The sequence below is a fragment of the Mytilus trossulus genome, chromosome 12, assembly GCF_036588685.1.
Source record: "Mytilus trossulus isolate FHL-02 chromosome 12, PNRI_Mtr1.1.1.hap1, whole genome shotgun sequence".
NCBI lineage: Eukaryota > Metazoa > Mollusca > Bivalvia > Mytilida > Mytilidae > Mytilus > Mytilus trossulus.
In genome coordinates this window covers 52851908-52878134 of record NC_086384.1, presented here as the reverse complement: position 1 = coordinate 52878134, position 26227 = coordinate 52851908, and the positions used below count along the sequence as shown (strand labels likewise).

Here is a 26227-nt window from a genome sequence, read left to right as displayed (position 1 = left end):
TTATAAGTTGGTTGACATTGTGCAATTAATGAGAAAGAAACCAAAAAACCAGTAAAACACTATTCACTTCGTTTGATTTAATGGTTATGTCTGATAGACTCATCAATTAACTTTTTTCTAATGCTCAATAAGCCAGTAATTTTTCTTTTCAATAGAATCGAATTATTCTTAAATATGTATGAAACCATCAAGAAGATATATCAAAGAAAGCGATAATAATTTAGATGTCACTTATACAAAGACCAATGTAGTCTTGTAGTCTTTAAGTTCAAATAAATACTGTAAAATAATAAATGTAAAAATTGTGTGCAGCGTTGATTAAACAAAACTAAGACATTTATGTAATTATGGTAAAAGACTGAAACCGACATCAAACATAAGACTTCTATGTTATTATGGTAATAGGCTGACACAGATATTGAAACAATTCTCCAAAACGTTTCATCTCAGCACATCAAGATACCACAGTTATATCGGAAAATAACAATGGAAGGATGCAGTTCATAAAAATGCGGTAATAAAACCTTGAAAAACCGTACTTTTATATAATCATATGAACGGCTATGTATCTGAATTGTATTAGATCTGTATGTTGGTGATAATGGCAGCGGTGTTCACTGGAACGAGTGTTTGGAATTCCATTGTAGTTTTTGTCATCATTTTATCCTTATCAGCAGGTAAAGTAATCAAACTCTGTATAATATATGTATCTTCAAATCACAACTATTACAAATTTAACTATAATAATGCGTAGATTTATCACGATTTCAACGACTTCGTATTAAATTAATATAAATCAAATGTTAGCAAATGACATTATTAATAACACGGAGAACACTGAGTGACAAAAAAGTAAAAAAATAAGCTACCTAGTTCGGAGAAACATTCATTTACATTTTAATGATATTATTTTTTTACATTAATTACTATTATTTTCTTCGTAAGACAGGCCTTATATATTAATATAAGATTTTTTTTAACTTCTGCGAATACCATAAAAATAAGCCATATATATTAGTTAAAATTATTTATGTTTTTTTCAGTGAAATTTGCAATATTTTCTATATAAATGTACAAATCATGCAAAGTCGATTTGCATTGAGCACGTACGAGACGCGTTTTGGTTAGGGGCCAGCTGAAGTCCACCTCTGGGAGAGATTTTTTCTCGTGTTGAAAACCCATTGGTGACCTTCGGCTATTTTCTGCCGTTTGGCCTGATTCTTCTCTCTTTGACACATTCCCCATCACCAATCTTTAACGCCACCTGGTACATTTGGCTACTAGGTTGAAGAAATGCAGCATTCAATAACGCTATCAGCATTTTGAATTTGATTCTTTATTAATGAGAAACATATCCTGACACAATTTTCGAAAGATATAAAACATTCTGAATTTTCCTAAATTCACAGTACCAGTATATCAAATATGGAAATTATAACCGTAACAAGAGTATGTCTCTGTAGAAGATGTTAATGAACTCACACTATTACATTTCAATGTTCAGTGAACAGTGACGTTATGCTCAATAAAGGCAACAGTAGTATACCGCTGTTCAAAACTCATAAATCCACGGACAAAAAACAAAATCGGGGTTACAAACTAAAACCGAGGGAAACGCATTAAACATAAGAGGAGAACAATGACACTACACCGAAACGCAACACACACAGAAACGGACCAAGCATCAGACAAAATCCCACGAGTATAACACAACTAACATCTAAACCAAATACATGAATTTGGGATAAACAAGTACCGTGCCACGTCTTATCTTAATATCTCAAAAATTAGAGAAAACAAACGAAACAACATTAAAATGCAACACACACAGAAACGAACAATAATATAACAATGGCCATCTTCCTGACTTGGTACAGGACATTTTTAAAGGGGATTAAAAAAGGTGGGTTTAACCTGGTTTTGTGGCATGCCTAAGGTGTAATACCACCAAATCATGGTACGTCACATCCGGTTGCATACGAAAGTAGGTCTAAAAAAATATTCCCTTGAATTTGACCGTTGTAGGTAATTAATCCTACATTTTATTGCAGTAAAACTATTTCTGTGTCATAAACATATGTCTTGGGTATTTCAAAACACCATTATTTTTTATTTGTGATTTCTATAGAAAATTTTGTAATCTTGAGGTTACATGGTGACTAAACCTTGTACACAGATAGAATAAGGGGAGAAATTTGATTGGTTAACTTCCAATGATGGTTATTTTCTTATATGCAATGAAATGTTATGTGAAACTTTTTCTATAGAACTGGACAGAATAAAACTTTACTCATGCCAAGTATTTCTTTATTTGAAACAAAGATAAATTCTGCACAATTTTTTGAAAAGTGCAAATTTAACAAAGACTAATAGGGGAAAATCAATGGTGGTATTACACCTAAACCTCGCACTTTAATGGCCAAGTTAAATATAACATTGAAAGGACAACATAATATTACAGGACTACAATACAAATAGTTAGGAGAACATGGGATATATTAGCATCTTGTGCCAAAAATGGTACTGTTATGTTATTACTACCACTGGGTCGATGCCTATGCTGGTGTACTGATAGTCCCCGAGGGTATCACCATCCCAGTGGCCTGTACTACGGTATTGGCATGAAAATATAGATTTCGTGCTATTAAAATTTGCTGTTACAAAACTTTTGAAATATTAATAATTAAAGAATGTTTATCCCTCATGCAAAGCTTTGATTCCTTGCCAGCCTTGGCTATATTATTTTGTCTTTTTTTGGTTGACAGCTCTTCATCCTTTTAATAAGCTTGGTCTTTCAAATATTTTGGCCCCGAAGATCACTGATTATCGAAATGCGCATCTGGTGCAGAAATATGTTTACCATTTACTAGTATGTTATTAGACAGTCTGGTCTGATCACTTCATAATGAACATGTGTGCTAAGTTTTAAGTACTGTCACCTAACATTTCTGTTATCCAAAACCATTAACATGACTCTGGAAAGATAGATGCACACACACAAAACATAGTGTCTCTGTAATATTGTAGGCAGAGCATATGAATGTTTACAGCATGTACTGTATCTTTTAAAGCTGAAATCCTGTCCTGTCAATTGTTTTCATGTTTTGCATGATATCGTTCCATATCTTGGTTTTGTACCCAATAGTAAAACATATACGGTCAAAGATCGAATTGATATAATCATTTCAATAAACAAAACAAAACAACATGCAAAGAAAGATAACAAAAACCTTGTCCACGCCCATTAAAGATTAATGTCCATATCATTATTATATGTTCACTTTGTGAAACGGTACAAAGTTAGCTGATAAAACCCATAAGCCAACAACAAAACTATCCCGCCACATGTAATTTTCCAATGTTTCTCGTAAAAGTTATCCTTCCTTACAAACATTAAATACTTGTTGTCCATTGGTTTTTTATGTGTTTTGTCATTTGAGTTTGCCATGTGAGTAAGTACTTTTCGATTTAATCTGAGTTAAGTGTTTTGGGGATTTTACTTTTTATCTGATTTTCGCAAATCAGTCTTGGCAATTTCCTCAAAGAGGCTAAATATGGCAAGAGGAAATTCAAAACTCGAAGAAAAACTGACAGTGCCATGGCAAGGATAGTATACTGCTGCCAAAAAAAATTAAGATAGCACATTTATTAAATGAATAAACCCTTTTTTCAGGAGTAAAAATTCAGTATCATTCTATCAAGACCTTAGACTCGAGGCCATCCGATTTCTTCGACGCTGACGTAACAGATCACGTGACTGATTTGGCCCAATATGGTATGGACAAAACAGCTACTGCGTTGGTCTTTGAGGTTAAAGCATGCGTACAAGCTAAAGTATTCATGACAAATTCTGAGTTCATGGCTGCATCGAGCCTAAGGTATGAGATATTGATGATTGGATGGGCAAATACAAAGTCAGCCATCAGACGTACTGATAGTAGTTTTACCATTCTGAGTATTAAATTTGATAATGTTGGAATTTTAAACTGCAATGCTTATCGTCAATTTTGGGCGAGCTGGGAAAACGGAAACATAGATTAGGTACTGGGAGTATTGTTGGTCAAAACTTGGAGTGCAGTTGGACTGATCCTGACCCCTTTGAAGTCAGAAGTGTTGGGATCTACACCAGGTATAATGACGGAGATTGGAGAATACAGATTGATGGTAAGTCATTAGTTCAAATATTTATTCCGTATTGAAAAGCTATCATTACTTTTTTTCTTTGACGCTGAACATCGTAGGAATGCGTCAAAGCAAAAATTTAAAATAGCCTTCCAGACGTTATAATTATTTGAACTAGTAAGTCATAAGACGAATAATAATAATCAGGTTTGAAATATATTTTTTCAATAGAGGCAATGTATGTATAATACGTCTTCGATATAAACTGTAAAATTATAATTCAAATGGCTTATCAAATATAATGATATTAAATAAGGTATTCGTCATTATATAATGTAATACAAAATCAATAATATATTGATTAATAGAAATTTTTCCTTCTTAATAATACAACAACATAAACACAAAAAAATGCTCAAAAATTGCATGAGAAGATGTTCAATGTTGAATGACTAACAAAAACATTAAGTAATAAAAAAACGACATGCAAGAAAAATAAAATCGGAAAGTATCTTATTCAAACGCAAAATCAAAAGTTTAGAGATATCAAACGAATGGAAAACAACTGTTGTTTTCCTGACTTGGTACAGTCATTTTCTTATGTAGACAATGGTGAATAAAACCGGATCATAAATAATCAACTACATATGGATATTAGGATATAAATGACGCAAATGTACCCCTTTGTAAACGTCCTGATAGTACAATTATGATGGCGTCTAGACAACATTGTACAAAATGCAGCATAAACACAAAGAGCAAAATAACCCATCAACATGAATCTGTGGTTGATTCAGAGAGGAAAGCAGATAGACTACTCATTGTGTTAGCCCCTATTCATAACAAAGGTGAATCTTATGGACTCAGAAACCGAGACTTGATGCGTCAAAAGTGTAATCGTCTCCAGCTATATATGAATCTCTCGCCATGCGAATCAACAATTAGTAAAATTATCACAGTCTGAATGAGACACAATCTGTAAAAGTGCAGACATTTTGAAATGGTGAGCGTACGTGAATTCCTTTGTTCTTACTCGTAACTCTATTTAAGCAGATACAGCCGATAGTACAGTTTTATCCGATGATTTTACACAACAAGTGGTGGTAGCAGATACAGCCGATAGTACAGTTTTATTCGATGATTTTACACAACATGTGGTGGTATTCTTTTAAAAAGTTTTCAATTTCAATGATGCTTGTGAAACATTGATAAAAAAAAATTATAGAGAGGTAATGGGAAATTTGATACTAACAAATGCTTTGCAGAGTCACTGAAGCTTTAAAAACGTCAATTAATCTTATATCGATAAGAATCTAGATTGTAATAGAGACATACAATCCTTTTTAGTGACGACGTTGATCATTGTGCCCCGGTGGTTGGAAGGGACACATTCAAATGTATCAACCCAAGACATTTATTATGTGCATGAACAACGTGAGGACCCTGTAGCTAAGTGCTTATTTTTATATCACACCTGTCATATTTGTTTTTCTGAAACCAAAACAAACTAGATCATTTTATTTATAACGTCTACAAAATACTGCATAAAACACCAAAGACTGAGCAAAAACACATCCGTCAAACATAAAGAATCTTCAGTTTGAATGACAGTAATTGTATCTACAAAGTATGATTTGTGTCTTCCTAAAACAATATGTTTGTAATACGTTGATCTCCATATTCTATAACACAAAATTGGTCTACTTTATACAATATGGCTTTATGTTCATTCCGGGAGAGATCGAGCCGGATACATTATAGTATCTAATGAAAAAAAAGTGATCCAGATTGAAGTAGCAGAGACTAGTATATCTTTATACAATTTAAGTAATGTACTGACAAATAAGATATGTACTGTGGATTCACTCATATTCGTTGGATACCAATGTCCTTGGTACTGAGCAACCACGAATTTAAATATTCAACTAATTGCAAATTTTCTAAAGAAAAGTATCCAAACTTTGTCAAAACAACGAAATTACATTTCAACAAATATGCAAGTTTTTCTCAAACCACGAAAATTGATTCACACGAAAATAAAGGAATCCACAGTAAATGAACTATATTTAACGAGTTAAATTAAACTGATTTTATAAATGTGTTTGTATAGTTGCAGATGCTTTCACTGGATATTTTAGTACTTGTCATTCTAATCATACGAAAGCAAACTTAGCGAACCTTGGTACTGGTATTATGAGTAAAATACAGTGTATTGCAGTTTGTGCTAAACTCAATGATTGTGTTGGCATTAATTTTAACAAAGAAATGAACAGGTAAAACTTAGGAAAAGAAGAAAAAATTGGTAAGACAAGTATTGTGTTTTTTTTTTAAATTTTTATATCCCATTGCTGTAGTTGGTAAGATAAAGAAATATTACCCAATAAAAAATGTTAAAAAACGGTTGCATTTATTAAAAACTGAAACGTGAAGTTATTATTATATCATCAGAGAAATCACTTATTGTAATACCTTCTGTTTTTATAAAATTTATAAAAATACAAATTTTAAGAAAGAACAAATGTGTTTCTTTATATCTGAAATATCCTGCACTGATCTTTGATCAATTAAGATATTGCGTGAGATAAACCAACGTCAATCAAACTATATATAATACACTGATATTCGTATTCTATTAAACAGAATAATTCTATTAACTGCCTATCTTGTTCTGTCGAGACTTATCAGAGAAACACGAATGAGACTACGAATGGAGGATTGAAAATTAAATTGTTGCAGTAATAATGATCGTGACAAGCATTTTCTTTGCAAGTCGTACACACAGAATATCAATATTAAAATATTTTTTTTTGATATATGAACAAGAGAATAGAACATAAATTTATTTAAAAGTTTAGGTATAACTTAAATGTCCAGAAACTTTTGGTCTATCAATGTGACCGTTGTTGACTTGCACATTTGCATTGATTAAACACTTTTAAATATAATGAAATTGTTACTTATGTTTTAGCTCAAACTATTGCAGGAATGTATTGCATTTAATAACTGCCTTTGACGTCTTTATTCGAACAGTTTTATCATGTTTCTTTCATTCAAGTTCTGTGTTCTGGATCATATTCTGAATGTCAGTATTTGCTCCTTTCAATTGTTAATTCGGATAAAAAGAACAAATGGGAAGCCTAGAAATGACAAAAAATAATAAAAACTAAACTCGTTCAAAGGGTATCTATACATCTCAATTTTCAAAACCGCTTATCCAAAAACAATCCCATCGCTAAAATAAAACATTTTGACAATACAAATATTCGTGTTTACCCTTCTTTCGATAAGTCATGCCTGAAACTTTCTAACTTCCACCAACAATACAGTAAACTCACGTTTAATAGTCGCACATTTTCCAAAAAATTGAAACTTGAGAAACTAACAGTATCATTTATTTACTCACATGAAACAAATCAGGATTCCATTCTCAATTTTACCTTTGGCTTTTGCATAAAGTTTAAAGTTGTTTATCAACTCTTCTAACTTTTGTTTATATATATTTGTATTACTTTCAAAATTATTATATGTATTTTTTTTTTACTTCTAGCGTTTATCATTTGCTTTTCTGATTGATATATAGACTTCACGTTTTTTTGATAGTTTTGAGTTTGATATTTTGTTTATATTTATTCGGTGGATTATTTGCAATAACATTACTTTTTTGGTATTAACGATTTTTTCTCCATTTTGGAGATATTAATGATAGTCTTTTTGAATCCAAAATAGGTGTTTGCATTTTAAAAAAAACCCACATTTATTTTAAAACAAGTTGATAGTTTTAAATATCTTTAAAGAGTTTCTAATCGTATAAAATTATGATCTTTGACCAGGTTTTTGTTTCATTTCAACTACCATTCTATCAAAACACAAATGAATTGATGTTATTTACCCTTTTACGCTTAATATTTTTTATTTGAAATTGAAAATATAACATTCTGTATCATACGTTTGCCTATATATTTAAGAGAAATACTAAAAAGATTAAAACACCAATGAAGAGCTTTTAATATTGAAAGACATCCTTGTATTTGACAGGTTCTTATGTTCTGTCTTTTTTTTCTCTTTTTTTTTTTTTTAAGTTTTATCATATTTTATTTTATTTTTACATTTGTTAGAGATTCATGAAGTACCGATACCTTATTCAGGCCTCGTTATCGTTAGTATATAACATTTCATTGATAAAGTTAGTACTTGCTAGTGCACAATATATATAGATATATATAGTAATACTGACATGTATGTAACTGAATAGAAGTATGATAACATGATGTATTATAAATTCTAATTCAATAGAATTAATTTATTAATTGTTGCTGCAACCAGATTATGAAATTTTCCATATTTGCCTTCTTTTTCATCAATATTTCATGATATTGAAGAAATTCCTTTTTGAAAATTTCAAACATATTAATTTTTTTTATTTTTTTTTCCGAATATATAGTATCCTTTGTATACAGTAAAAAAATAATTGTTATTAAATCATTGTCTTTTCTTTGTAGATGTGAATGGTTGTCTTTTGGAGTTGGTCTCCTGACAGATATTCCACAATATTATGTAGCTGGATGGAACTACTATACCAAGTGTTTAAGAGGTGCTGAAGTGTGTGTTGGGTGTTTGTTCAAACAATAAAACACAAATGTTTCTATGCATATATATATATGTACTGTATTGTTCATTATTGAGATATTACAAAGTGTTCCTCTAACCATTGCACTTGTTTCGTGGGAATTTTTGCAAAATAAAAATATTTAAAACGCAATGTGGATTTACAGATGGCTGTATCCTTTTATTACATGTAAATCAAACAACAATTCTTAACAGGGAGATAATCAGTTTTTTTTTCATAAAATCTAAATGAAGTTTATAATACAGGATATGGATATATTAACTTTTGTATTTCCATTAATGAGACATATGAATCAAATATACGTGTATCAATTAATGAGGCACATGTATCAAATCTACGTGTATCCATTACATGTAATAAGACATATGTATCAAATATACGTGTATCTATCAATTAGACATGCATCAAATCTATGTCTTTACATTCAAAGTAGCAGCCCAGTAGCCAGTACTTCGGTACTGGCATGAAAATACGGATTTTTTGTGTTATAAGCTCACCTGGCCTAAAAGGCCAAGTGAGCTTTTCTCATCACTTGACGTCCGGCGTCCGTCGTCCGTCGTCCGGCGTTCCCCTCTGAAACTACTGGGCCAAATTTAACCAAACTTGGCCACAATCATCATTGATGTATCTAGTTTAAAAGTTGTGTTTTTTACCCGGCCAACTAACCAAGATGGCCGCCATTGCTAAAAATAGAACATAGGGGTAAAATGCAGTTTTTGGCATTTTTTAAAGCATTTAGAGCAAATCTGACACAGGTAAAATCGTTTATCAGGTAAAGATCTATCTGCCCTGAAATTTGCAGATGAATAAGACAACCCATTGTTTGGTTGCTGCCCCTAAATTGGTAATTTTAAGGAAATTTTACTGTTTTTGGTTATTATTTTGAATATTATTATAAATGGAGATAAACTGTAAACAGCAATAAGGTTCAGCAAAGTAAGATTTACAAATGAAGCAACATGACCAAAATGGTCAGTTGATCCCTTTAGGAGTTATTGCCTTTTATAGTCAATTTTTAACTATTTTTTGTAAATCTCCATGATCTTTTACAAAAATCTTCTCCTCTGAAACTACTGGGCCAAATTAATCCAAAATCTTTGGGGTATTAAATTTAAAAAATGTGTCCGGTGACCCAGCATCAAACCAAGATGGCCGCCAAGGCTAAAAATAGAACATGGAGGTTAAATGCAGTTTTTGGTTATTACGCAAAAACCAAAGCATTTAGAGCAAATCTGACAGGGGTTAAATTGTTTATCTAGTGAAGATCTATCTGCCCTGAAATTTTAAGATGAATGGGACAACCCATTGTTGGATTGCTGCCCCTGAATTGGTAATTTTAAGGCAATTTTGTTGTTTTTGGATATTATCTTGAATATTATTATGGATACAGATAAAATGTAACAGCAAAAATGTTCAGCAAAGTAAGATTTACAAATAAGTCAACAGGACCAACATGGTCAGTTGACCCCTTTAGGAGTTATTGCCCTTTATAGTCAATTGTTAACCATTTTTCGTAAATCTTAGTTAACTTTTACAAAAATCTTCTCCTCTGAAACTACTGGGCCAAATTTTACCAAACATAGCCAGAATCATTATAAGGCTATCTAGTTTAAAAATTGTGTTTTATGACCGGGCAAACCTACCAAGATGGCCGCTGCGGCTAAAAATAGATCATAGGGGTAAACTGCAGTTTTTGGCTTATAACTCAAAAACCAAAGCATTTAGAGCAAATATGACAAAGGGGTAAAATTGTTTATCTGATCAAGATCTATCTGCACTGAAATTTTGAGATGAATCGGACAACTCGTTGTTAGGTTGCTGCCCCTAAATTGGTAACTTTAAAGAAAATTTTGCTGTTTTGGGTTATTATCTTGAATACTATTATAGATAGAGATAAACTGTTAACAGCAATAATGTACAGCAATTTAAGACTCAAAAATAAGTCAAATGACCAAAATGGTCAATTGACCCTCTAAGAAGTTATTGTCCTTTATAATCAATTTTTAACAATTTTCATAATATTTGTAAATTTTTACTAACATTTTCCACTGAAACTACACGGACAAGTTCATCATAGATAGAGATAATTGTAAGCAGCAAGAATGTTCATTAAAGTAAGATGTACAAACACATCACAATCACCTTAACACAATTTTGTCATGAACTGTCTGCTTCCTTTGTTTAATTCACATATACAAGGTGAGCGACACAGGCTCTTTAGAGCCTCTAGTTAAAATTTGCTGTTACAAAATATTAGAAATTACTATAAATTAAGGAATGTATCTCCCTCATGCAAAGCTCTGATTCCTTTCACGGAATTTACTATACTTTTAGGACCTTTTAGATTAAAGCTCTTTATCTTTTATATAAGCTTTGGATTTCAAATTTTTTGGCCACAAGCATCACTGAAGAGACATGTATTGTCTAAATACGCATCTGGTGCAAGAAAATTGGTACCGTTAATTTTAATAAATTGTTATCAAGAAAAAAACTGACTTTGACACATTTGTAATGCTTGGACATATTATTTACAGTAGCGACCAGTAGCCTTTTATATTTTTAAACGTATTGCTCATTATTTGTTCATAAAACTATCCATGATATTTTGGCAAATTCTTCATCAAGCTTAATGATCATTGGTAGCGTATCCGTCAGCTGAAACATGGGAACCTATAAAGGGTGATCGGCCAAAATTTGGAAGAGGATAAACGCAAATTTGTCGATTAAAAGATTCGAGCAGAAAAGTTTGTGTAAAACATTCCATAAGACGAATAAACATTTATCAAATAGTATTTTTTTTCTATAGATATATCCGAACCGTAATTGCACATGTTCTAGAACTTTGTGAAGCTATTTCCCTACGACAAAATCTGCTTATTGTACATCATAAATAAATTGTATCAACATCTAAAATTACTTTATTACTTGCATTGGTGTATTTAAATAATAGTTGAATGTACCTTGCTGTTTGATAGATTCATGTGGATTAATGAATTGAAGTTCTACTCTGGTTTTTTTTTAAATTCAAATTTTAAACAGTATAATTGATTAAAAAGGTTGAACTAATTAATGTAAATCACTACTAATTTTGGTTTCGGTATCGGTTGCGGTATCGGTTTCGGTTTTGGTATCGGCTTACGGTGAACATGTCTATAAATAAATCAGTTGCAAAGGACATATTTCATATTATTACAAAGCAAAAATACACCCAACAAATATACAGGTGATGAGAAAGGTTTTTAACGACCTTAACAACCTATGACGGTTCCACGCGGTCGGCTAAAAAAGCATTACAGATCTGCCTAACAATACTCACAGTTACTGACAACGAGTGAAAAGCCAATAGCAACTCATGACAGACTCATGCATCTAAGACAAAAATATCAATCAGTTTACAATTAACATCGGATGTATTTAATGTAAAGACGTCAGAGAACTGTCTTTATTTTTACCTTCTATACATTTTCAGGAATCTGATTGGTTAAAAGCGTCCGCGTGCAAACCGTGTATATTTGATATTAGGTTAGTAGGGAGGCGGGGCTTATCTCATACACGGTTAGTAGTGGAGTTACGTTCCTTTAGATTCAATATTAGATAAGAAGGGGGTGGGCCTTATTTCATACACGGTTAGTAATGGTGGTATGTCCCTTTATAAAATCAAAACGGTACTGAGAAAAAAATCTTTAAAGTTCCAACAGACGAAGAAATTGATGATTAAGATAAAAATAAATTCATAAAACACATTTAAACCTTACAAGTCGATATTGTTGGCATCTGTTTTTGTAGGATCAATGGAAGTATTTTCTTAATGCTAACAGTATTAAAGACTTACTCAATTTGAGAATCACTAGTCTTAATTTCACACGTTCAGATAGTCGGTAAGATAAATTCGTTACATAGTGTGCTAGTAACGTAATACGGTATATATGGGGTCAGTAAGTTTCATATGGGGATTCGAGCTTCGCTCTCACCCCATATGGAGTTGTAATCATACGTTTTTTGATTGAGTTAAGTCTGCCAATTGATAATTATCGTATGTTTTTATATGTTGTGATGTTATGCTATTGTTTCAGAAAAAGGGAGAAGGTTTGGGCCCATTAAAACGTTTAATCCCGCTGCAAATGTTTGCACCTGTCCTAAGTCAGGAATCTGATGTACAGTAGTTGTCGTTTGTTTATGTAATATATACGTGTTTCTCGTTTCTCGTTTTGTTTATATAGATCAGACCGTTGGTTTTCCCGTTTGAATGGTTTTACACTAGTAATTTTGGGGCCCTTTATAGCTTGTTGTTCGGTGTGAGCCAAGGCTCCGTGTTGAAGGCCGTACTTTAACCTATAATGGTTTAATTTTTTAATTGTTATTTGGATGGAGAGTTGTCTCATTGGCACTCACACCACATCTTCCTATATCTATTAACTGACCCCATATATACCGTATTAGGTCACTAACACACTATGTAACTAATATTATGTCTCTTTAATCTTGAAAAATATTAAATAATCTGATATTTCTACCATGTACACAATAACTCCCATTCCAAATCAAAAGACAAATTGAAACAGCTGATGCTGCTTTTTTTTAAGGTATGAATACCGTAGTATTTTGTCTTTAGGAGGGATACATCTGACTTTGTGAAAATTCACTCTGTTTCATTTAAAGAAATCTCAGAAATTTACATCATCAAGTTGCTCTGATTTCGTGATTCAAAGCATATTTGTTTCGATGGATGATTTTTTCTTTTTATCAAAATCAGGAAATTACAGATTGATAAACATACTGAAATCTTTTGTTTTATTCTTATACAACAAATGCTGAACATTCGTATTGAAGTAATGATGTGAAACTTACCTGAAACTAATACAAGTTTCCTGCATTCTAAGACCTACACGTTTTTAGAAAGCGATAACTATTCAATCACGATCTTGTGGGAACAATATTTCGAATTTTGGTATTTCGTATTATCTTTAATATTTTAATCAACTTCAACAATTCAATCTTACATTCAAAGCCAAGTAAACTGTAAAATTTAACTGATTTTATAAAAACAAAAAATACAATGACATCGCGCGTCTAGCGAAAATTTCTATACTGTAATTATCTATGATGAAATTTTTCACAACCCTGGGTCGATGTCACTGCTGGTAGAGTTTTTTATTCCCGAGGGTAGCAATAATAGCCAGCCCTTCTGTGTTACATGGATTATCATTAATTCATGAATGGTCATAATTCTGAATGAACTGTTAAATTTTTTTTCAATTATTGTACTACTTAGGCTTTTCTAACTCAATAGTTTACTTTCAAAGTATTTTGCAAAACTTTCAGGAGCTTTTGGTCCTAAATGGTCTTCATTTTCATACTTTATCTGGCATTTTTAACTTTTTTTCATCGAGTGTTACTGATGAGTCTTTGAAGACAATGCGAGTGTCTGGCGCAAATAAAAAAAAATCATTCCTAGCGTCTATTTTTTTTTTACATATTTAAACGACGACCTGAAGGTCTTAAGTGTACCTGCATATGCATCAAATCATAACTGTTGATAGCCAATGACGTTCACCTAATCCAAAAGGTAACTTCAGTACGCCATTTTATTTGTTATTTCAATTCTTTCCTATTATTTCGGGGAAAAGTCTCCAGAATTGTAGAATAATGACCGTGTCGTTTCGTCTGTGCGTCCAGCCGTCCAATCGTTCATCTCCAAACTAGTGTATATGTACTGTTGTTGTTCAACAAGGCGTCATGTGCTTTGTAGGATAAACAATTTGTAAATGTACAGTTTTAAGCTAGAGTAAAACGATTTTGCTGGTATTCTGGATAGTTGAATATAGAAGAGGGACGAAAGATACCAAAGGGACAGTCAAACTCATAAATTTAAAACAAACTGACAACTCAATGGCTGAAAATGAAAAAGAAGAAAAGACAAAAAATATTACACATGACACAGCATAGAAAACTAAAGAATAAACAACACGAGCCCCACCAAAACTAGGGGAGATTTCAGGTGCTCCGGAAGGGTACGCAGATCCTGCTCCACATGTGGCACCCGTCGTGTTGCTTATGTGATAAAAATCCGGTAAATAGTCTAATTCTAGAAAATACGTTGTTTTATGCATGCTATTTATGACGTGTCAGACTGCGAGAGTACATCATTACATGATATCAATTTGGGAACATTTTCAGTGCCCTTAAACCTCGTATTTTATTTGAATTTCACCTAACCTTTTTTGATTTGGGTGTCACTGTTTATTTAACGCATCATGTAAATGTAGCGGAATTTGATGAGACTGTTATTAAAGTGAGAGGGTTAGTGCTATAGAACAAGGTTTAATCCACCATTTTCTACATTTGAAAATGCCTGTACCAAGTCAGGAATATGACAGTTCTTGTCCATTCGTTTTTTATGCGTTTTGTTTTTTAATTTTGCCATGTGATTATGGACTTTTCAAATTGATTTTCCTCTGAGTTCAGTATTTTTGTGATTTTACTTTTTGCAAGACTTTCATTGACGAACACCTTAGACTTTGTGTGTTTTTTTGCTATACACTCTTCAACACTTTTTTCCATTAATATAGGGTTATGACAGACGTAATGGGTCTTTATATTTTATTTTTATGTGTTCAGGATATGATTCATTTGTGGCGATTGTTAAGGTTTGCCAAACTCTATAATAGTAGAAACAAATACATTGTTCAATTAGTGTTTACTGACCCTGTTCGAACTTTCAATAATCCATGCACGTGTTGTTTGTAAACAGTCCTCTTCCAAACGTAGAAAAAAAGTGCATTGTTTTTTCAGGTTAAACTTAGAAACAAATAAAATTATAGCGTTTGTACTAAAAAAAAAACGATGAACTACAAACTGTAGACGCATTTTAACGAGTGACTAGTTTGTCAAAGTTAATGTTAACTTTGCAAGCGTATGTTAGAAACAAATAATTAAAACATGTGCGCGCTTAGCCGTTTGTGTCGTTTGTGTTAGAAACAAATGCACTAAAGATAAGGTTATAAAAAATAATACATTGTTGCTACGTGTATAGTGACTATGCAATCAAAGAGATAGCAGTATATATTTATAAACGATATCTTTTCATTTAATGTGATATAATCCATATTCAAGTACAAAACATTTTTTTTATGGAAACCTTAGTTTATAGGCATTGGAGTTTTCCGTTTTGATTGAATTGAAGTTGTGACTTACATTCTACGAAAATACATTTCGATGTAAAATCCTGTAATATGCATGTGCGTTACCTTTAATAATAACCATGTAGGTCGTTACGTATGGCATGTCTTTCATGTTTATGTAATTCCAGATCTTTGACAAGTTAAATAAAAAAATATAAAGACCTTTTAATTATCGAGACTATTTTGGGCTTGGCACATTGAAGGTACATTAACATATTGGCGAAGACTATAAATTAAAGAAACACTTGTATTTGTTCGTCAAAAGATATCCCGTCTTCATATAAAACATCATTGATTATGTCATTAAAGATATTTTTATAAAAATAAAAGCAAGTAAAGGTATCAATAGTATCCGGTTAGACTTGCTTCAATTCCCTTTCTATTATATTTCTCTTACTAATTTATATGTTTACTGATAAGTGCCTGGAGTTCCTCCTGCAGATGTCAGTATAATTGTAATCTCCTAGTTATAGCAGTTAAACTATTAAAGGGGCAAAATTGAAAAAAAGAAGAAAAAACATAATTAGGAAGGGACATGTAGCAAGTCTAGTATCCGGTGTACAAAAGTCATAAATCGATTTTTGAAACGAATTCAAAACCTAGGTCATCACATACACTATAAGTGGAAAACAAGGGATGAGCATGTTCTAAATAGAAAACTATAAAATGTCCAATCGGCTTATAACAATACTAAAACAAAAAAAAACACGAGGCTTGTTCAATCGCCACAAAGCACTGCTTAGAAATCTGAACAAAGTTCATTGTCACACAAAACTACATAGAAAACTAAAGCTTGTTTAATCGCCACAAAGCACTGCATAATAATCTGAAGATAGTACAAGCGGCACAAAGCACTGCCTAGAAATCTGAAGATATTTCAATCGCCACAAATCACTGCCTAGAAATCTGAAGATAGTTCAATCGCCACAAAAGCATTACATAGAGATCTAAAGCTATCTCAGTTGCCACAGTAGCTTGTAGCCCAATGGTTCTAGTTTCTTTTCGAAAATTGTTTTGTAACTAATAAGACCGTTATTTTTCTTAATAGAATTATTTCATTTTTTTTCAATGCCTTTTTTACCCGACTTTTTTGTCATGGTTGAAGGCCGTACGATTGTCTATAATTGCTTCAATCTTCTTCAATTGAACACTGGTGTATTGATGTCTCATTGTCATTGATATAATTTTCAAATATTCTTTTTTTGTAACTGTCAACATGCTAGAAATGGAAATGGAAATTATCAGCGTAGTGATTTTGCTCGTATTGATTTAATCAAAGGAAAATGAAAATGATAGGCTGAGGTGGATTGCCCTGTAATTTATATGTATATTGAATAAATCTATCAAAGTTATGTATACAGGTTTGAAATACTTGGAAGAAATCAATCAAATTATCAGTGTTACATTAAAATACATTATTCATCTTTTTTGAGTTATTTCAGATCATGAAACTTGTGAAGAGATGTAAAACAAAAAGCATACGAGAAAAAAAACAATGGTCAAGTAATAATAAATCAAGACATCAAATAGATTATGGAAACCACAAAGAATTATTGTTTTACATAGTTTTTGGGATAATATTAACTTACACATGAAAACGATGTTATTGAAGCCGCTGCATGGCGACATCAACTTTTCATCTTGCATTTTAAGTTAAAAAAAAAGCAAAAAAGAAAACAATATACATTTACAAACGGAAATATGGAGAAAATTTGAACCAGAAGTCGAAATGATAACACAAAATAACCTAAATTTATGTGATTAAATGAACTCGAAGGGTAATATCCTTTGTTTTTTTTTCACTTTTGATCTTACTTCCTATTTTGTTTCCTTCTGCATCCTTTTTCATCTTCAAATTTAAATAAAATATTAAGTAGTAGTCCATACATAAGAATCTTGCAATGTTCAAATTTCGTGATACACTAGCTAATTGATTTACTTAACAATCACGTTCAATTAACAGTTGGTTGTTCCATCAAACCCTAGTGTCCCATTATTAAGATATGTGTTCACTAGTATACACATATAGAGTGCAGAAGGAAAGTAAAAAGAACTTTTATTTAAAATAGACGTAATGGAGACGAATTTAATAATTAAATCTTGATCCTAAATTATAAGAGTTGACAAATATGTTCGTATAAAAAATGTTATTCCCCATCTCCATTGGACAAATAACAAAGATAAAATGCGTTTGAAAAAAAACCCCAATGATAAATTATGTTTTTTTAAGTAAATATTTTATTAACATATTTCTAGAGTATCAAACATTTGCCTTTTAGAACTGCTCCTGTGGTAGATCTTTCTTATTGTATAAACATTAGTTAAATAAAATGGAGCATAATATACTTTATAATAATCTTCCCATGGAAACAAATTTGTCTGCGTGAAATTTTCTGCACTTATGTTGAAATATGTTCTGGAACATTTTGCTTTAAACATATATTTTTTTTACATGCTCGTCCTTTAATAAAAGTTATAAAACAACTGATTCATAGCATCATTGCTTTCTATGTTAAATTCACAATTAAAAGCATTAATGGCTACTTTATCTTCATTTCAAATAAAGTGGCAGTTATTTCATGTCAAAACGGTACCTTATCCTGATTTGTACTGAAAAAATACCTTTAATTGCATTTTTGAGCGCATTGGTTCCCGCAAAATTCATAGTACAAAAACAGGAACTTCTAATCTGAACAACAGGCCAAATCAGCCATCCTATTTAAATTTCATATACTTCTTTATTATTCAAATACAACTTTAAACAATGGTATTACAGTGATCTCAAGTCCCAAAGCTTTCATTTGATACTAAAATTACCCAAATGTCCTGTTTTGCGTAGGAACTATTTTGTTTAAAATATGTACTACTTTCTTGTATGTTCTTTTCGACCTGGCCTGAATTATTGGTTCTATACCTTAAGATATCCTTTTGACTTATGCAGCAATGGGACATTATTGTTTAGATATTTCAGTTGTGTTATATATACTAAAAATCAATTACGCACCATAATTGTAATTGAACACAAGGTCGTTATAAAAGTATGATTTGTTCAAACAATGTAAATCAGAACAACCTTTTGCACGGATGAGTCCACGGAATTAGCCAATCACAAATTGTTAAAGTGAAATGTTTCTATTTAATTTTTTCTCAGATATGTGAAAACTTATGTAATTTTATGCATAAGACCTACGAAAAGTACAGTATTTAAGAAATCCTTTGTGAAATATACTTATAAGTTAAAGGCATGCTTTAGCTGTTTAATGCATACGAATTCTGGAGTATATCAATTCGATAATTCACATGTCTATTTTAAGAGATGTACGCATGCACCAATATTGCCAATCATAACTTGTGATTTAAAGGCATTGAAACAAATGAACAGAAAGAATAACAATGTGACAAGTTTATTAAGTGGTTATGTTCATATATATATATATATGATTACATTATACAGTGAACTTATTTTAGTAATGAAAGCGTTCATGTTAGCTTTCGTTTGTTTATGTTTGTCTACAGCTGCAGGTAAAATATTCAATTTACTAAATTAATTTTATTTATGATGCAAAAAAAAAAATACAGAAAAATTGCGTATCACTGCTGAGTTAATAGCTTTGTTTTGTTTTCTTTTTCTTTTAACCTTACAACATAGTTATAACCATATTTTGAGTATAGGAGCAACCATTATTGAACGAATAACTTTTTTAAAACTATATTGAGGTCATTATAGGGTTATCATAGTATTAATAGAGCGTCTTCCGAAACAAATTGTTTTTTGACAATTATATTTTATGACTCTGGTCCTTCGGAAGGAATATTAACGAAACTCATACAGACGACAATCGTGTTTAGTTTAGCGATTTTTTAATTATATAGCTGATGCAGTGATGATACCCAAACGATTAATTCTTCTTAAATACAAAAAGTAAATAATAACTAATTACATATTTTAACGTCAACACATTTACTTTTGATTGTTGTATAAAGTAAAACATGTTTGTCATGTTTGGGATTATTTTTGGAAAATATGTGTTTTACTAAAATAACGATAAATTCTTTGGAGAAGTCGATTAAAAATTTAAAAAAAATATACGAAAGCATAATTTAAGGTCCTATTGACTAACAAGAGTGGGTTGATCAATTAGCTAATACTTGGTATATAATTGGCGAACCATGTATAAGAAATCTTACTGAAAACTGGTATACAGTGATATCATAGGTGTAAATAATACATTTTTGTTATAAGCCCATCTCGTTTATGCTGCCATGGAACTTTTTTTGACCTAAAATTAAATGGAACTCTTTTTGACCTAAAATAGTTGCAGTATGTTGGTCAAATTATTATGTGAACTATGATTGATGATCGACATTAGCAGTAGTTCTGATGCATATGTTAGGAAAAGCTTTTTTCATGTGCTAAAATTTACCGTCAAATCCAAAAGTTGTATGTATTGGGCCGCCAATTTCAAATGATGAAATAAAAAATGTTCAAATAATTCAATAAACATCGAAAAAGGAATTTGGTCAGAAATTATAATTCAAGCTATTATACATACAAAACAAATCGTAGAGTTCAAAAGAAAATATATTAAGAATAAGATAAGAAAAAACAATTTTGATTAGCCATAAGTTGAAATATACAACACAAGCTCTAAAGGACTTTTGAACGAACATAAATGCACATATTGTAATACAAATCTGAATCTAAAATACAAGGCATGCAAAAAGAAATTAAGAAACAAACATTTTGTACCTATATGACAGTGTATAGAATTTATATTATGTATAACTTGTGTTTTGAAATATCGAATTAAGTCCAAACTGAAAATTCGATCTTTTTTTACCTATTAATTAAATCCTTATATTTGACAGCAATTCTCTAAACTTCAAAACAAACTGGTTTTCTAGTTAGGTAAATATATATAACCGATACTGCTGTACAGTTTTATGAAAACCCAAGTATATTCGAAAATTGAATTAAACATTTTAAAGACGACTATCGATTTTAGTCCGAACTGACAATTCGAGCTTTTTTACTTATTAATCAAATCCTTAAATTTGACAAAATTTCCAAAACCACCAAACAACCTATGATACTGTAAGATCAATGTCTGATTTAGATATCTGGCAAGTTTTATGAACATCAAAGTTGATATTAAAAAGATTATTAAAGATGACTATCTGAATTCAATCATAAAGATAAATTCTAGCTGTTTTACCTATTAATTAAATCCTCAATTTGATAGCAATGAACAGAAATACTAAATGACTTGGAATTTTTTAAGATCGATATAAAATTGAGTTAAATGGACCGATAGAGACCAGTCGATACTACATTAAAAGTTGAAGATTGAGTATAGACGGGTGATGCAGGTTTAGGCTGATCAAGACAGTTCAAGACTGGTCGAGACTGGTCGAGACTGAGTCAAGACTGAGTCAAGACTGAGTCAAGACTGATCGAGACTGAGTTAAGACTGGTCAAGACTGAGACAAGACTGATCGAGACTGAGTCAAGACGGGTCAAGACTGAGTCAAGACTGATCGATACTGATTCAAGACTGGTCGAGACTGAGTCAAGACTGATCGAGACTGATTCAAGACTGGTCGAGACTGAGTCAAGACTGATCGAGACTGAGTCAAGACTGGTCGAGACTGAGTCAAGACTGATCGAGACTGAGTCAAGACTGGTCGAGACTGAGTCAAGACTGATCGAGACTGATTCAAGACTGGTCGAGACTGAGTCAAGACTGATCGAGACAGGTCGATTCTGAATCGTGACTAGTCAAGCTTTTGTCTAGACTATTTCAGACAATACCAAGATTATCAAATACTTAATTAGTCTGTCTGAGTTTTTAATAATCTTGGTATTGTCTGACAATGTCTCGACAAATGCTTGACAAGTCACGGTTGCCACATAAGGGGCTGATCTGCTTACCTTTCTGGAGCACCTTTAAAGCCCTTGAATCAAAATGAATTCAAAGATAAGTTTTAAAAACATTTTTGAAAAAAAATGAATATAAATAAACTTTTCATAGATACCAGGCTTGAAATTTTAGATTTTCGCCAGACGGGTGTTTCGTCTACAAAAGACTCGTCAGTAACGCTCGAATAAAAAATGTTAAAAAGGGCCAAATAAAGTACACAGTTGAAGAGCATTGTGGACTAAAACTTCCTAAAAGTTTTGCAAAATACAGATTAAGTATTCTTCTCTTGAGATAGAAGAGACTTAGTATTTCCAAAAATCTAAGTTTTGTCAACACATACTGGGCATAGACATTTCAATCAAAAATGATAATTTCTAGAATACGAAGGATAATTGTCATATATTGGGTTTTCAATTGATCACAAATGTTATACAGATTGTATCTGTAACTTAAAACAGGATACAAAAATTCGTGTATGCAAAGGGAATTAACCGTTAGCAACCAAAATTTATTGTTGTGCCTTGATTTCAATATGGACGTTCAATAACCTCAATTTTTCCATTTTAAATTGCAGCTGACATTTTATAATTCCTTTAACTATTTTGACACTAGGTATTTATAATCAAACACATCAATGTCCAAAAATGGATTTTTTTTGGTCTTTTTGTTTCAAATGATTTTGCAAAACGAATTTCGTACACTAAATATTTTTTTATGAATTTTTTGTTTGTCTTTACAAAATAAGTACATAAATAGCCAGAATGACAAGATTGCATTGCGTTTTGTTGTAAAATCGACTTTGCTTTTTTTTAAATTGAAAGGTAGCTTGTTGTCCTTATATTTTAACAGCAAGGATTTTAAATTTCAAGATATAAGAAGCACAGTTTCTCATTGAAAGATACAACAAGAAAGGAGACATAAAGAAAGGCAGCAGTAGTAGTAATCTATCAATTGAGAGAAAAAAATCCTGACTTGGTATATAAAATGGCGATGATTGTGTAAACCAGTTACAGCTACCAGTGAAGGCTGTTGTCACTTGGCTATCTATGGACCACACATAAAAGTTGAATGAATATATGTGCTAACATTGCATTAATTTTACTGTGAAATTAGAATGGATGGTTTTCATATAGAACACCCACGATGCTTCTTTTGATCAATTTGGTGTGTGTTATAATGATACAAATCAGTAAATAGGTCTTTATCTCAGTATACATATGTCTGATTGACATATTCATCGGCAAGTACATTTTCGTGTTTGCTGATTTATAAACCTTTGGTGAAACTAAGTTTAAATCGCTGTCACAAATTACATAAATACTAAAACAATGAGTAGGTTTTAGATTTAATAACAATAAATAATGAAATATTATTAAAATGCCTTTTTAATACAAACACCTGTTCAAGAAAAGACAACAGAAATAAACTATATACGGTATACAATTATAGAATTACTCGATTTGTAAATGTTTGAATAATTGATCATTCAACAACTATATAATATATTCCAAACACGAATCAGTTTGTCGGTTTTAAAAATCATTCATCCTTTATAAAGCTACCAAGTGTTGTATCTTTACAGGGCAATTTTCTATGACATATTTTTTTTAATATTTCTTTAATATTATTATGTACTTTTGTTAAGTATCTATAAACGTAATTTTTTTTTTTGTATTTGGATCAAGTATATCTTCTTTTTTCAGGTGTAAGAGTTCGATATCAAATCAGAACTGTGGATTCCAAACCTTTAGGTTTCTTTGATTTTAACGTCATAACTGATTATGTTACGGACCTTGCAAAGTATGGACGCAACAATAGTGAAACATTGGTCTTCGAAGTAAAAGTATGTTTACAAGCTAAGCTATTCATGTCCAATTCGGAAATCATGTCTGATTCAACTTTAAGGTACGAAGTTCTAATTGGGGGATGGGGAAATGCAATTACAGCAATCCGACGATCGGATGGTATTGAAACCAATGACGTTAGCGAGAAGTTTAATACCGCAGGACTTTTAGACTGCAATCAATACCGACTATTGTGGGCAAGCTGGGATGACGGAACCATAAAGTTAGGTACAGGGGGAATAATTGGTGACAATTTGCAATGCAGTTGGACCGACCCGAACCCCTTTGAAGTTAGATCTGCAGGAATCTACTCCAGAAATAATGATGGAGAGTGGATAATTGAGATCGATGGTAAGTTCATCACTCTTATAGACATCTTTCGAGTTTGATGTATTTCCGTCAAAAACTTTCATTCCATTTCAAAAAATCCTTTCTGCGTTTAGGGCAAACTGAATTCTCACAATTGACAATCAGCACTGTCGTCATTAGGGAATTCTGATTAAGTACCTACAGAAACACTGTATTTGAAGTTTATCCTGCTTATTGAAGATTACTTAGACGCTTGATGATTATTAATAGTGAAGGGATACAGGCGATCACCTCTTTCTGGTAAATGAAGCCATGAAGGCACGTATCATATACTATTTTTTTCCGGTGACGAACAAACTCGAAAGTGGTCTATTGACTTAAAGTTAAATATATCGACATAATATCATGAATATGGTCTCATATGCTCATGAATCTTGCACAGTTATGTTTTGGAAAGTCACCAAATCTTGTGTACCATATATACAGTATGATCAGAAAGAGATGTTTCACGATGTTATTAATGCACATATGATTGAAAAGAACATAAAAAGGGGAGAACAAATTGTATAAAAAGACATGAGAATACATGACAGTCCATCTATCGTGTCAATTCAGACTACAAATTTGTATCACACAAATTATGCACAATAAACGCAAATCGAATCAAGGTCAGGAAAATGAGAAAACTTATTATACAGTTAGTTACTATTTCAAGGCGACAATATTTGTATATCTGCTGAATACGTTAATGTATATATATACATATATCTAAAAATATGTGGTACGGAGAATATTTTATATGTAAATAATACAAAAAAAAAGATAAGGAAATGAAGTCATATGTTGTCATATATATATATATATGCATCGGAATTTTTCTGTTAAATTTGTTCTTTTTTCTTTGTCTTTCAACCATAGAGTGTGAGAAATTAGGGAAAAAAAAGATTCATCTCTTTAATTTTTTTTACTTTGAATTAAGTACACAAGAATTCACTGTTTCGTAAACGTCAATTATAAATAAAATCCTTTATTTATTTTCAAATTGAATAGTTGCAGATGAATCAACTGGATTTTTCAGTAACTGCAATAGGAATGACAAGAAAGCAAGCTTGATAAATCTTGATGTAGTCTTCGCAGAGAAAGTCCAATGTATCGCTATTTGTGCGAAGATGACAGATTGCGTAGGAATAAATTACAGCTCTCAAATGTCAAGGTAGTATAAATATAAGACAAATATCAACAATAAATATATATTTCCAATCGTTTGTCTCTGAAGTGAGTAGTTATCCCCGATACCCAGATTATAATTTACATTTTTTGTAGTACGCCAGAAAATGGTCTATACCTGTTAAATTGAATAAATTATTATGAAAAAAAAATAGTTTAAGGTTACATATAATACAATGATCTCTAAAAAGGGGTCGATTTAAGGTTTCATCTAATATAAATATTTTTATAATTAGTAATCAAAGGTTCCAGGATTATGATTCAGGACGTCAGACCCGCGTCAAACTAAAATCTTTGAAATTAGAATATCCCAAGGAGTTTAACTGCTATATTAACAGTTATACAGCTATTTAACAAACAGCTGGGCTTTCAAATAGGGTCGAATAAGACTATTACTATAAATTCAGACATGAGTCTCAAAAGACATGTTTTCCCAAGAAAATTGTATGAACGAAAATTGATAAGCTCTCAAATTTCGGACTACACAAATGAGAAAAACATTAAACGACATGATTTTAAAAAAAAACGGAACATTGATATTATAAACGATGTAATTTCGGCCAATTAAAAAAATCAAGCTGTGTTGACCAAGTCAGGAATATGTTTCCTTTGATTAGAGACTTTCCGTTTTGATTTTTCAAGTATTTAGGTGACTTTACTTTTTTTCACACGCCAGTTAAACAATAATCTTATAAAAGAAACAAGAAATCTGAAGGTTAATATAATGTATGTTTGTTTAATTTTCATTGACTTACAAATGTCCCTAAAATCTCTTTTTATACTTATTTTATGATAATTTTCAAACGAGTTTTATATGTTTAATCTTTTACGACCTTCTATATGAGGTATATATTTATGCTATTTCTTTGCAGATGTGAATTGTTGTCGTTTTACCCTGGTCTTGTTACTGCAATCCCCCAGTCTTTATCACCTGGATGGACCTACTACACTAAATGTTTCAGACAGAAGGAAGTATGCATTGGGTGTTTCTTCTGA

General features: G+C 31.5%; 1 protein-coding gene across 1 annotated transcript; it reads left to right on the top strand.

Moving 5' to 3' along the window:
- The first annotated feature begins 601 nt into the window (after positions 1-601).
- Positions 602-26227, top strand: LOC134692572 (uncharacterized). Its single transcript, XM_063553030.1, has 6 exons — positions 602-677; positions 3674-3878; positions 8622-8734; positions 23555-24046; positions 25055-25217; positions 26104-26227. The coding sequence occupies exons 1-6, from the start codon at positions 602-604 to the stop codon at positions 26225-26227; spliced, it is 1173 nt and encodes a 390-aa protein (XP_063409100.1).